This window comes from Tachysurus fulvidraco, chromosome 9, assembly GCF_022655615.1.
Source record: "Tachysurus fulvidraco isolate hzauxx_2018 chromosome 9, HZAU_PFXX_2.0, whole genome shotgun sequence".
Lineage (NCBI taxonomy): Eukaryota > Metazoa > Chordata > Actinopteri > Siluriformes > Bagridae > Tachysurus > Tachysurus fulvidraco.
In genome coordinates, this window is record NC_062526.1 from 8,290,961 (window position 1) to 8,304,308 (window position 13,348).

Here is a 13,348-nt window from a genome sequence, read left to right on the forward strand (position 1 = left end):
AGTTTTCCTTTAGTGCTGAGTGACAAAATGTTTATTCATATGTGTAATTTATGTTGGTCAAAAAAAATGTTGATCATTCCCAAATAGATTGGATGCTTCAAAGCTACACAAATGAACTACATTCTGGACCTCAGAGTGAAACTCAGAATTCAGTATATACATATAATATATAATTGTACTAACAAAACATAAATATACATATGTTATAGTGGACATTTTTAAGCAGCCTGTATTTATATGATTTGGAACACATGGCTCTTACATAATTTCAAAAAAAAAAAAAAAAAAAAAAATACATGACAACACCAAGTGCATGTCCAAATGATGATGCTGCTTTCAATTTAAACCCCTAGAGTGGAAGTCAAATCCACTAGAGGGAGGCACTATATCAGTTCTGCACAATGAGTCGTATCCACTACCTGCATTTTGAAATGAAAAATTGAGCTCATGCCATTTTTAGAGAGTTTTATTACATGGAATAATGATACAAATTTTAGCCCAATTTCAGAGAAAAGTACCATAAAGTCTGATAGAATTTTATTTAACAAAAAAGGACTCAAACCTATGATAACCACATATTGTAAACATTTACATACCATGAAAATACATATATATTTAATAAAAGCTTTAATTGATAAATATATAACTTCATGTCTTGTTAGAAAGTGATATTAAATCGGTAAATACTGTGATTATTAAATAAAAATGTCATGTATAAAAGTAAAGACTATGTTCAATCTAGATATTTATGGCAATATTTAAAATATTGTCTAATTTTTATAGCCCTGCCTGTCACACTATTTCTACAAGGACACTGAGAATATGACATCCATTTTGCTGTGAATCTGAAATCCTATACACAGGATTAAAATATAAAGATTGACATCAGATCACCGTAGATATCGTAGAACTGATTCCTGATTAAAAGCAAATCTGTAGTTACATGTAATCTGTAGTTACACAGTGGATATGTCGACAATACAGTGAAAGAAATAACATGAACCTTAACATTTACACTGATTTGAGCTTTCCAGTTGACGCCAATGTGCATCGATTGTTTGTGATTTCAGGCACAACGTAAAATACACTGTGGAACCCATTTGGTGTGATGCAGCAAAAAAGAAACCAACTGACAAATTTGAAGTAGACGACGTGAACGTGACACTGACGGCAGAAAAGTGCTGAATAAATGTCCATTCACAGTGTGTGATGGATTCGGAGCATCGGCGTATGATGAGTCCTTTCTCCAGGGTTTAATGAGTCGCAGGCTATGGATGCTAGGCATATATGAACTATAATTAGCAGCAGAGAAAAAGTGAAGGAGGTATAGAGCTTGTCTAATCAAACATGCCCCTCCTAGTAGGACTTGGAGAAGTCTTCCTCCCAAGTCGAGGTGTTCCCTATGGAAAAAATCCAGACATACTGAAGTAACATTCTGCCAGATTCTCATCATGATCTAAAAACAAGCTTAGACTTATATGGACTTGACAGCCAGTCACCACCCAGAATGGAAATCGGCTGCTTTATCCAGTTAATATACGTGTTTTTTTTTTATTTTATACAAACAGACCTACAGTAGTTGAAACATACAGAAGTATAAAATTCTACATATTCTCTATGGTTGTAATGAATAGTAAGTGTACAAAACTGGTACAATACAGGAGTACTTCTGGGCACACAGGATTTATAAGATAGACATGTTCTACAAACAGATAACATTATCATTAATGAAATCTAAATTCTGAATTCTCTTATCATCATTACACCAAGGATGGCTATTAGAGCAAACAAAGACTCAAGCATGCACTAAATAAGACAGTATTGGGAATTGAAGGGGCTTAATGTTACAGCAAGCAGACAGGAAGGGACTTACTGGTGACTGTGCTTTGGAGAAGTTGACATGGGCATACAGCAACACTGCAATGTCTTTGTGTCCAGCTTCCAGAGCAATGGACAGAGCAGTACTTTCATCCTGAATTACACACACATGCAAAGTAGTTAAATCAGTCAGTAGTGGCAGTCAGCACAATGCAAATAAAATGATCACTACTGCAACCAGTTCTCCTTTGTTGTTAGTCATGTCAACATTTCTAGACAAAGACTGCTTAAACCAAGTTTTTTGTTTGTTTGTTTGCTCACATTGTCATGGAGTGTTGCATCGCAGCCCGGCTGAGCCAACAGCAGCTTGACTATCTCCACATGGCCATGTTCACTGGCGCACATGAGAGCCGTGGAACCCTCATCATCCTGGATGTTGACGTCAGCACCGCAGGCCAAAAGTGCCTTCACCATGTCCATTCGGCCGTGACTGACTGCCAGCATCAGCCCCGTCTGACCAGCCTAGAGGACAGAGTCACAAAAATAAAACCGTCAGGAAAAAACAAAACATCCTGATTACACACTGGTCACGTTTGATTTAAATCAAAGTGTCACTCTGATATCTATTTAAAAGGTAATTGTTTAAAGGCCACACTGAAGTTAGACTGACCTGGCTGGCTTTTGCATTGACGTCCCCTTTGCTGAACAGCTCCTCCACCACCCTCATGTCTTTCGGGGCCTCAACAGCAGCTAATGCAGCAAGCATGATGGGAGTATAGCCTGCCTTGTTTTGCTGATTGACGTTGCAGACATCTGTGACAAAAAGAATGGGAACCAGAATATCAGACAAGGTCCAGAGGCCACCCTTCAAGTCAGTGTTCTGGGACGAAGGGCGTCCTTTGTTAGACTCCAAGAGGGGAAGGCACTCTACATGCACACCATTGAGACAGCATATATTTTGGGGAAAAAAGAAAAGGAAAGTTAGGGCTAAAGCTCCGATTTATTGACTGGCAGTTGGTCCAAACTCTGGGAATAAAGAGAGGAGAATGGGGGGCCTCACTCTGGGACAAGGGCTATCAGCTACTGGAGAAGCTCAAAAGGAAGCTAACAATAGACTTCCCTCTCTAATAAATACTGGCACCTCATCATGAACAGCATTATTGGATGTTCATAAAAGAACTGAAGAAGAACTAGTGAACAATGATTTGAAGAAGCCCACTTCTCCAGTTCTTTCAGAGGTTTCTAATAGAGGATTAGCAAACAGTTTGCATTTGCTGACTAAGTTTCTCAGTTTGCCTGAATATGGGTACTATAGTTTAAAAAAAAAATCCTGATTTTTAAAAGTTGCATAAACATTTATGAATGCAGTCCACAGTCAATGTAAAACCTGGGTCCTAATTTTTAAAAACTAAATGTGGACATATGAATGTTTCCTAAAAGTTCCTTCCTTTTTTTTTTTAAAGCAAAATTCTCCAAAACGATCCCTAACTACGGCTTGTTTTTAATTACAAATCACCTTAAATCATGTGCTGGGTTTAGTCCATGTCATGACTGATTAACTTGCTTGACTTATTTTCACTATACCAGTGAGGTAAAAATCACATCCTAGTTAACTTATTTAAAACACATTTAGATATGATGATTAATGTTAAACAGAGTAAATGAAAATATATTTATACCTTCTGATTTTGTCTCTGCCTGTGTACATTGTTTTTCATATATTGCGATATCTACAAGATCAACACTGCCACCGTGTGGCTGGTTTCATTCTTACAGCCTCGTCACTAGGAATAATTTCTCTAGACAGGCATTCTGTGCTCAGTAATTACATCTTATATGTTCCTTTATCCTACACCTATTATAATACAACGATTACAGACATCTTGATTCCTTCACATACCCTGAAGATATTATTATTAAAAAGGTGTGGTTGGCTTTCTGTAATGTGATGTCACATGATATTTCCCAGATCAATGAAACCTTATCTTCCCTGACTACAGAATCAGCTCAACTCCACAGAAAGCTCTGTAAAAGCTCTTCTTCCACACTTGGTCATAAAACACTCTATTTGCAGGTTATCTCATATGTCCTTCACAAAGCAGAGAAAAGTGTGTCACCCACTCGGTTCATAAACTCTGACATTCTTTTATTTGACCCTTCTAAAAAGGCCACTCTTCTGTCTTCCTGTTGCAGCAAGGATCAAATTCAAACTCGTCCTCACAAGAGCTCACATTATGTGCAGTGCTTGTGGCTTTGCAATATGTAGTTAAAAATGAACACACACAAGCATGCCATATCCATGCCATTGTTCACCCTCAGGGTGACATTGGTTTTTTTACCTGCTGAACTTACCCTTTTGGACTGGCTTTTATATCCTTATAAGCATTGCAGGCCTTATTTGTGTTATTGTTTTGCTTTTATTACACATATTGTCCTTTCTTACTACTCTTCTTTCTAGTCTAGTCAGATTTTGTGTGCTTTGTATTTCTGTGCCTTTAACTGTTTGCTTATTTCATATGTCATCTGGAAAATGACTAAGTGTATAAATAAATAAACAGGACGACTCAGTCACCAATCTGTTTCACATTTAAATTAAAAATCACAACAGATAAATTCCTCACATTGTCTGCCTTTAGTATTTTGTCAAGGCAAGCAAGCGGTGCTTAACCGGTTACCTGCGTCCAGCAACTTCTTGACGATGTGGAAGTTGGAGTGGGAGACACTGTAGTGCAAGGCGGTGTTGCCATTGCCGTCGGCCATGTTGACCACGTGCTGCAGCAGGGTGGGCGAGATGTTACGGAAAGTGTTCAGGTAATCCTCCACCATGGCAGCCACCGCCGTCTTCTGACTGGAAACACGGAACCACTCGTGCTGCACCGTGTTCATGCATGTCCTCTGTGATATGGGAGGAAATGAAATTAGGAATTATTGCCAACACACCTAAAAGAAACTTTAATAAAACTGTTACAATTATATGAACAATTGTTTAGTATTTAGTATAAAATAAAATATGCAGAAATAATGCCAGATAAATGCAAAGCTGAAGCAAAAGTCTACTTAAATCAGATTACTTGGCTAGAAAAGGTAAATGTATTTCTGATTCATTCAACAAAAAGCCAAAAAAAAAAAAAAAAGAAATCTAAATTATTTACATCACCACCAAAAGTCAAATCCAAACAAATCCACAACCTAACATAAAATCCAATCCTCTCTAATGACCCAGGTTATGTTCTAATTATGATGTTTTGAAGCTTTTTAGTGAATATCAGTTGCCAATGTTTTTTGTAGCCAGAGCCCTGCCAGAATTGGCCTTATGCTTTGCTGCCCACTCTGATTGGCTGTTACTGTAATATTAATTTTCACTATATAAGCCAGAGAAAAGCCAATTAGCCATTACCCAGTAACTGCTTCAAGCAGAATGGTGAAGAAGGGCTTAAGAAAATATTCAGAATCTCAGTTTGATTAAAGGACATAAATTAGTGTTTAGAAAAGAGAGTATTCTGAAATAAAAGCATGAAAAGTGAATGTGCATTAGCATTTAGTAAAAGGCATTATTTATCAGGCTTATCTTGTTTAGTTAGAATAGATTAGCAGATACAAATTTGAACTCACCACATCTTTACTGGATAATGCCTTAGGGTCACTCAGGTGAGTTTTAAGAACATAGCATGCAGACAACATCTTTTCACTCAAGTCGTACCTGGAAATAAATAAATAATTAATTAAAAAATAAAATAAAATAAAAATTAAAAATTCTGCCTCATGGAGTTTTTGACTTCAATAATAAAAACATATCAGACTTTCTACCTCTCTCGTGTCTCCTGGTTCTCCTGGCCAGGAGTTTCCACATCTCTCTTCACATCCTCTGCTCTCTCATTGCTAAACTGATCATTCCTCCTCTCCTTTATGTTTTTTTCCAGCCTCTCTGTTTCTTCTTCTTCTCCCTCAGAGCCTGAAGAGCTGCTCTCTTCTGAGCTGGAGTCATCGCTTGATGTTGACTCATACCTGGATGAACACCAATAAGTTCCCATGGAATATCAGGGGTATAAAAGTGAGAACACCACAGTGCACATACACAATAGGTATCAGTCTTGGCTTATGTATTTTAAGATCTAGAGCTCTTACCCTCCATTCACACCAACAAATTGCAGGTTCTTTTTGGTACTGTTCGTACCCTGGCGTCCATCTTTCTTCTTCATGATGGATTTCAGGGTGTTCTGGCTACCTATATGGAAAGTAAATTAATAAATTAGCATTGCTATGTGAATGCTATGACTTAATTATGGCAAGAGTACCATAATTATACATACAGAAGTTTGCTTAATATTCAGACAGGTTTTGCTATGAGCCACTAGGTGGAGCACAGAAGAATATGAACCGGTAAAGTGGACAGAAACACAAAAAAAGTCATATCCAGGACTTGACATGAGCCACCGTTCAACACATATCTCACTTGGCATTGAATTTCACTGGAACAGCAAGGGAATGAGCATTTCTGTGACATTTTCAGCAAACAATAACCACTAATAAAGAACAAAAACAGTACTCTGCCAAGTTGTGCATATTTATTTGACAGAAACATTGTAAACTAAATATTTGTAGTAATACAGAAGTTTTAAAGAATGGCGCTCTTATATAATTAATCATAAGGCCTAAAAAGGGTAGAAAAAGACAAGCAACAGAAACCTGTCCAAAACCTAAACTATCCCAAACATTTTAAGTACAGACTCTGTGCTGCCAAATACCCCAGAGGACCTCCGCCTCTCTCCACAAAGTCAGAAAATAAAGAAGAAAAAAAATCCAGTCCCATGAACTGCCAGAACATGCCTCACACATGTGGCCTCCACAGGCTTCTCTCTACATATATACTGTATATGGCAAAAGCAGGGGATATGGACATTTCCTATATTTTAACAGCTAAGAATAGACCTCTGTGGCCTGTAGCACTAAATTGCACACAGTAAGACCTATTTAAGTCAGCCACATTTCTAATACAGCCAGTTCCCGGGCTTAAGAGGAAATGTTTTTATAAAAGAATGTTTGCTGTACAGATCACTTATTGACAGTATATAATAAGATATTACCATGAAGAGCAGTTGACATCTGCTGGTCCATATGGCTCTTTTGTGTGGCTGCCCTCTCTTCATGGGTCACTGTACCCTCAGCACACACACTCTCTGTGTGAGTGACCTCCAGCTCTGAACTGACCAAATGAGAGCTGGCATTCTGAAAGTCTGAGCAGAAAGGATAAATATAAGAACAACAGACATGTACAGTTATTACAGGGCAAGAATCTATTTGTAGACTTAACTTGCACTGGGTTAAAATAAAAGTGGAGAACATTACAGCAGGAAGAGTTATGTGTATGTATTTAAATGAGCTCTATTTACAACTTGGGCAAAAATAGCTGAAGAAAATCATTACAAAGCCAAAAACAAGTTAGAAATCAACTGCATGAACATTTACTCTAATTACTCTAGCGTTATGTTTTTCTTCTGACTAAGAGGTTTTGTAGTGGTAGACATTCTGAAGTTTTTGCCTTCAAAAAGAATATTCTTGCAATGACATGCAGGCACTGGAAATGTGTTTGTGATTCTCTGGAAGTGGTACAACCATTCCTGTGCTGGTTCTGTAGCAGTGATTCATTGTGTACAACATGAAGAACAAATCCAGTCTGAATTAGCAAATGTTATAATAGCAATGAAAGCTGTACTGTTTGAAATTCTTTGGTGCAACATCTTAGGTCTTTTATAGCATTGCTTTTAACATGTGCCAGCATGCATTTTTTTTTTACATGCAAATTTTTTTTTTAAAAAAGACAAGAAATGTCAACAAACAATAATATTGCTAAAAGGTGACCAACATTTCCTTGACTGGTTCCTTTTCAAACTCGCACAGTATTCTGAATTAAATTAAGAGACCCGCTTCTTTTTCACCTAATTTATTTCAAATAATTTTAGTTCAAACTTTTTCATTTACATAAAATTCATGTGGAAGGGAGAAAGAGGTGGCAAAAAGGTAGCAACTGTAGCACAGTTCTTGTGAAAGTCACGAGTCAAGCATGAATATATAACTGGAGGTGTATGTTTCAGATTAAGAACAGTTTATTCACATTAAAGAATAATGCAATGTTTTCATTTAAAGATTATGTAACTGGTATAATCATAGCGTGTTCTTTATATTTAAAAAAAAAAAAAAAAACAGCCAACAGTAGTCAGCTTTAGCTCAGGACATATTAGGATGAATTCTCTCATTCTTCACAAAACAGGCCATGCTCATAATTTATTCATTCTCTCTCCACAATGCAGCTGTCTATTACATAATAGTTATGATTCAGTATAACCACAAACAACAATTAAACATTTAGAGCAAGTTGCTGCTTCCCAAAACAGATGAGCTCATTGCTAAGCTATAACTAAAGCTCCATGATTTTTCGGGGCCAGAGACAACTTTCGCATGTCAGATCCTATCAAGCCTCAGTATACACATACTGTAAGCACAAGGAGAGCCCTATATCCAAATTTGTATTTCTTCAAATTTTACACATTTAGAAAGATCCAGAAAGTATAAAAAAAAAATAACAGAACAAAGATAACAATCATGCATTAAGCAAACATATGTGCCTGCTTATTCAAGTATACAATTTCTAAAAGATATGGTGTGGAGAACAAATGTACTTCCAGTTTTTTCCAAAGTAAAGCGGTTAAAGATTTTTTTTCTGTTTACTTTTTCCTTATGTTTTGAATGTCATTAATATCATAATACAATTCATCTTAATTGTGCATTGCTATTAAGTGACTATTGTAGTGACTCATGGGAAATGATAGCTAATTATCAGTTTTACTGTGTTTTGCTTGGTTTACTTGCAGTCAAGGAATTACTAAATAAGTATACCACTAGGGGAAAAATACTCATATTTACATTGTTTTTCTATTTTCTTTTTCTATTTTCACGAGAACTAAACAATATTACAATATTCTACAATATTTTTGCTGATTAATAAACATGACATTAACTAACCTTTCCTGACATTACCAGATTCTGCTTGCAGACTTAGGAGTTCCATGTTGGGGAGATCCTCAATGCTGCCATACTTCATCACGGAGTTGATGGATGATAAGGTGGTAACCAGTTCGCTGTTGATGGTGTTGAAATGAGACTGTTGTGGTGGACCGAATGCATCTGCCAACTCACTGTAATTCTCAGCCAGCAACATCTGTTGCTCCTGAAGGAGCTTCTGCACTCTTTCTATATAGTGATCCAAGTCAAAGTGGGTACCAGCTTTGTTTTGAGCAATGGGAGTCTCAGCAGCGATCATTTGTCCAACTGCCACACTCTTCTCCACCTCTTGGTTTAAGGGTTGAAAAGGGCCACAAGCTATGCTCCGTGTCTTAAGACCAACCAAAAAGTTCTCATCTATACTAGTAAGTCCAACCCCAATTTCTCTGGTTTTGGACCAAGTCACCTTTTCAGTAGTGTCACCTTGAGCCGTGGTACCAACTGCAATTGAGCGAGACTTTATTGTGGTTTGTACATCTTTTACAAGTCCGTCACCAACTGCAACAGTGCGAGTCTCTAATGGTGCTGTACTTGTTTGCTTGTCTTCAGAATTTTGTTGAGTGTTAATGCAAGAATCAGTGAGAACAATGTTCTCTGTGTTAGTGAAGTTATCTACAGTATTTACTTCTGTGTTCGTATGTTGAGAAAACACTGTTGGTAAAATCATTACAGCTGTGTCCATTTTACACACAGTGTCAGTAGCTGTGCCTCTGGACAACATCTCCTTAATGGGATTAACCGGTACATGCACTGTGCAATCTCCACAGCCAATGGACTTGAATTGTTTTACCAGTTCAGGCTTTGTCTTTAAAAGGTCTAAGCTTTCCTCAGCCAACTTAGTGTTGACTCCCACCTCACACTTACTTATTTCTACCCCCACTTTCTGATGGCACATTATAACCTCTGTTCCAACACACTTATCTTGAACCTCCACATGTTCTTGTACAACCCATCTATCCATTGTCAAATCTGGACCCACAGCAAAATGCCTTATTTCTGGTTTACAACAGACAGCAACAGTGTGTGTTTGTGCTACATGACCTGTGCTGATGTCATAACATTCTGAATGGTTCCCCACCCCTTGACTCATTGTAGAGACCTTAGCTTCTACTGAAGTGCTGTACATTTCAGGTCTTGCCAGCGAACCCTTGTCCAGTTTCTTCCTTGAGCCCGCCACCTGAAGCTCTAGCTTGAGTTTGCCCATCTCCATTTCATGAGTGGTTTCTTTCAACTGTACCTCCAATCTGTAGATCTTCTCCTTGAGGGCCTCAATGGTTTGGTGCTGGAGTTCTATTTCAGCCTCGGCCTCAGTACTCATGCCCAGCATGGCCTCAGTCACCCCAACTCCTGCACTCCTTGTTTCCTGCTCAGTCCCTACAGCAACATCTTTTCTATGTCCTGGCAACTTTCTGTAGATTACTACATCATTCATGTTCTCATCTGCACCAACAGCAATGGATTTACACTCACGGCTCCACTGTCTTTGCAAAACATTTTGGTTTGTACTGTGCTGTATTTGTTGTAATGCATGCTCTGACTCCATGCTGGTGTCCTGGATGTTTTTCTCTAAAGCCTGTACCTCGGCTGTCAGTTGCTGAAACTCCTGTAGCCGTTGTGAGCTCTGTTCTACATTTTCGGGTTCGACAATTTGCAGCTCAGAACCGGAATGAAGCTGAGCCACAGTTTCGTATTGGTCCGCACTTCCTACACTGTAGGATCGCTTCCGAAAGCCTCCAGATTGTACCTGCCCAGGTAGTTTTGAGTTCTTTATCTGCGACACCAGCTGTCTCTTTTCCTCCTGCAAAACTGAGATTTTAACTTGAAGGATTGGGATGGTTTTCACCTGCTCCTCAAGCTCTTTAAGTCGTTTCAGAGCCACTAGCATCTGGTCACGGATATTCTGAAGGTGCAAGGGACTGATGTTAGTTACTGGTGTGGTCATACCTGAGCTCAATGGGCTGTGACGTATTGAGCTGCCCATGGAGGAAGTTACATAAAGATTGTATTCACCATTGACCAGATGTCCATTATACTGTAGAGAATTTGAATTAGGTGAGATTTGGCTTGCCCCATATGAGCCACCATAGGATGACAAGGAGCTACTGGAGCCCATTCCCCCGAAACTGGCCAGACGCCGACGGGGTACCTCAGTTGCTGGTGGCTGCATGAGTAGCCGCTCCTGTTCTAGCCGCCTCCGAGTCTCCATTAGTGTTTTCTCCACCTGGAGGTTGTGGCGAGGGAGATGGGGTGAAGGTGGAGGCAGCTGCTGCTGCTTGGCCTCAAGAATGTTCACAAAGGCCTGGGGGGCATCACTGACTTGTGCAATGTGGCCTAGGGAGGCTAGCTGTTTCCGAGTTGCAAAGAAGACTGGTGACTGCTTGCTTTCATCACTGTTGGATGAGGATAGAGAGTCTGTAGAAGCCCATTCAGCGTGTCCAGGCTGGGGAGGTTGTACAGACCTGGTCACTTTTGGCTTTCTCTGAATGTTCAGCTTCTTGATGGTGTTGCCCCTTTCTATGTCATCGACATACTTGAGGAAGTCCAAGTCTATCTGATAACCATATGGGGTTTCCAAACAATAGGGGGCAGCAGGTTCCTTGTCACCACCATCCTTTTCTGAAGAGAATGGAAAAGATAGACACCATGAATGTAAATAAGTAATAATTCAGCATGCAAAACAACAAGCTAAAAATATATTCCTTAACATAAGTTTTTATATGAAGCCTCTAAAATTAAACTATACATGCAACCCATTCATTCAATGTCTATTTCTCATTCAATTAATGTCTAGATCCAAGAGTTTCTCTCAAGTTTTTATTGAACCAAAGAGTGATGTGACATGCGCACACGCATAACATAAGTGTGTGTCAAAACATTTCCCTATGGTGACTGACCACCAAAGTAATGTATTCTTGCAGGTAGAAACATGTTTTAACAATGTCTGGAAAGCTACATGCATCAATCAAGACAGTGCAAGTAAGCAAACTTAAATTAAAAGGCATGCCACTGAGAAACACAGAGTGCAATTAGGACTAATTTAGTGTTTCCACTTCTCACAATCTAGATAACCAAACACCACTGATATATTGTCTAGGCAACCTGGATAGAAGCAAAACAATAATACGGGACCTTGTTTTTCACAATTCTGGCAGAGTGGGTTAGTAGAGGTGGGGTTACAAGGAAACATTGAGAACAGACATTTTTGTGCCAAAAATCTGTAAGATCCAATTTTGAAATTCAAAAACAATTCATTCAGTCACATGCCACAAACAAGGAATGCCTTGACAGAGGAACAAAAATGTAATCAACCTTGCATACATCACGTTCCAAACTCCATTTAAAAAAAGGATTCCTTTACCTGCTATTTTTCAGATCTATAGAGCATTAAGTATTATTCTCTCAGTATGTGCAGATTAAAAGGTAGCATGCAGTACATCTTATTTTACCCAACTACTTCAAACTCTTCAGTAAGGATGGCGAGAAAGAATTTGGGAGAGGACGTCTCGTAATTTAACCAATAATTCTTTAAACAACACTTACTGTGCATCAACCAGCAATCCCAATTTCAGAGCTCCTTGCACTCTTGAAGCCAGTAACAGACTGTAAATATCAGAACAAGCTACAGGCAGGCCCTTTCTCAATCCTCACTCCATAAGGGGAAAAATTCCACTATTGGTGTAAACTTAGCCAAGCTCAAGTCAGCTCCCATAGGCAGACTGCTTCGGCCATTCAGCCAATTACAAGCTTCATTCTTCTGCCTCTGCCTCTCTTGAAAGTATTTATTTTTTTTTTTTTTGAAAATGCCTCATACCCACTCTGCTCGAACAGGGAAGTCTTTCTTCATGTTTCAGGCTAAAAGTACAAATTACACACACACACACACACACACACACACACACACACACACACACACACACACACACACACACACACACACACACACGATGAAGACTGGCTCCATTCAAACACTTAATCAAAAGGTTATTCTAGTCTATTGTATCAAAAAGACAAATAAATGTGTTTCAAATAGAATGTCCATTCAGCCTTTGGACAACAGCCATGATACAGTATACGCATGACAACAATCCATAGATTGTTGGAAAACAGGCAGACAAGACAGTATGGTACAAGGAACAACTGAGCTCTGACCTCAGCGTGTGCAACACAGGAGGTCGTAAGATCTGTGACAAATAGGGAACACAAGTCCAACAAAAGCAGCAGGCTAGATAAGAATAATCCATCCTAACAATGTCCAGTACAAATGACACAATGCTATAATGCTGACAGACACAGAAACCTTACAGATATTGTTAGATCAATAGAATTGCCTGGATTGTGTACACAAAACTACCTCAAGCAGCATTTAAATAACATGTGCAATGCTGGTTAAAATTTAACTAAGAGCTATCTGTGCAGCCTGGTTTCCGAAAAATGCTGAAAAGATACACAATAAATCAACGAAAGATGCTTG

At 38.7% G+C, this 13,348-nt stretch overlaps 1 protein-coding gene across 5 annotated transcripts in view; it reads right to left on the bottom strand.

Moving 5' to 3' along the window:
- Window positions 1–450: 450 nt before the first annotated feature.
- Window positions 451–13,348, bottom strand: part of kank1a (KN motif and ankyrin repeat domains 1a) — a 44,462-nt gene continuing 31,564 nt past the window's right edge. For 4 of the 5 annotated variants that reach the window (XM_027138453.2, XM_027138455.2, XM_047819124.1 and 1 more), the window contains 10 exons: window positions 8,839–11,493; window positions 6,903–7,052; window positions 5,944–6,043; window positions 5,626–5,823; window positions 5,431–5,518; window positions 4,494–4,713; window positions 2,489–2,631; window positions 2,140–2,340; window positions 1,874–1,972; window positions 451–1,400 (listed from right to left, as the gene is read on the bottom strand). In XM_027138453.2, coding sequence (XP_026994254.1) covers window positions 1,338–1,400; window positions 1,874–1,972; window positions 2,140–2,340; window positions 2,489–2,631; window positions 4,494–4,713; window positions 5,431–5,518; window positions 5,626–5,823; window positions 5,944–6,043; window positions 6,903–7,052; window positions 8,839–11,493 — 3,917 coding nt within the window. In that variant the 3' untranslated portion in view covers window positions 451–1,337. Of the gene's footprint in view, window positions 1,401–1,873; window positions 1,973–2,139; window positions 2,341–2,488; window positions 2,632–4,493; window positions 4,714–5,430; window positions 5,519–5,625; window positions 5,824–5,943; window positions 6,044–6,902; window positions 7,053–8,838; window positions 11,494–12,417; window positions 12,568–13,348 lie in introns of those variants that run through there. The other variant, XM_027138457.2, reaches the window with a different exon arrangement.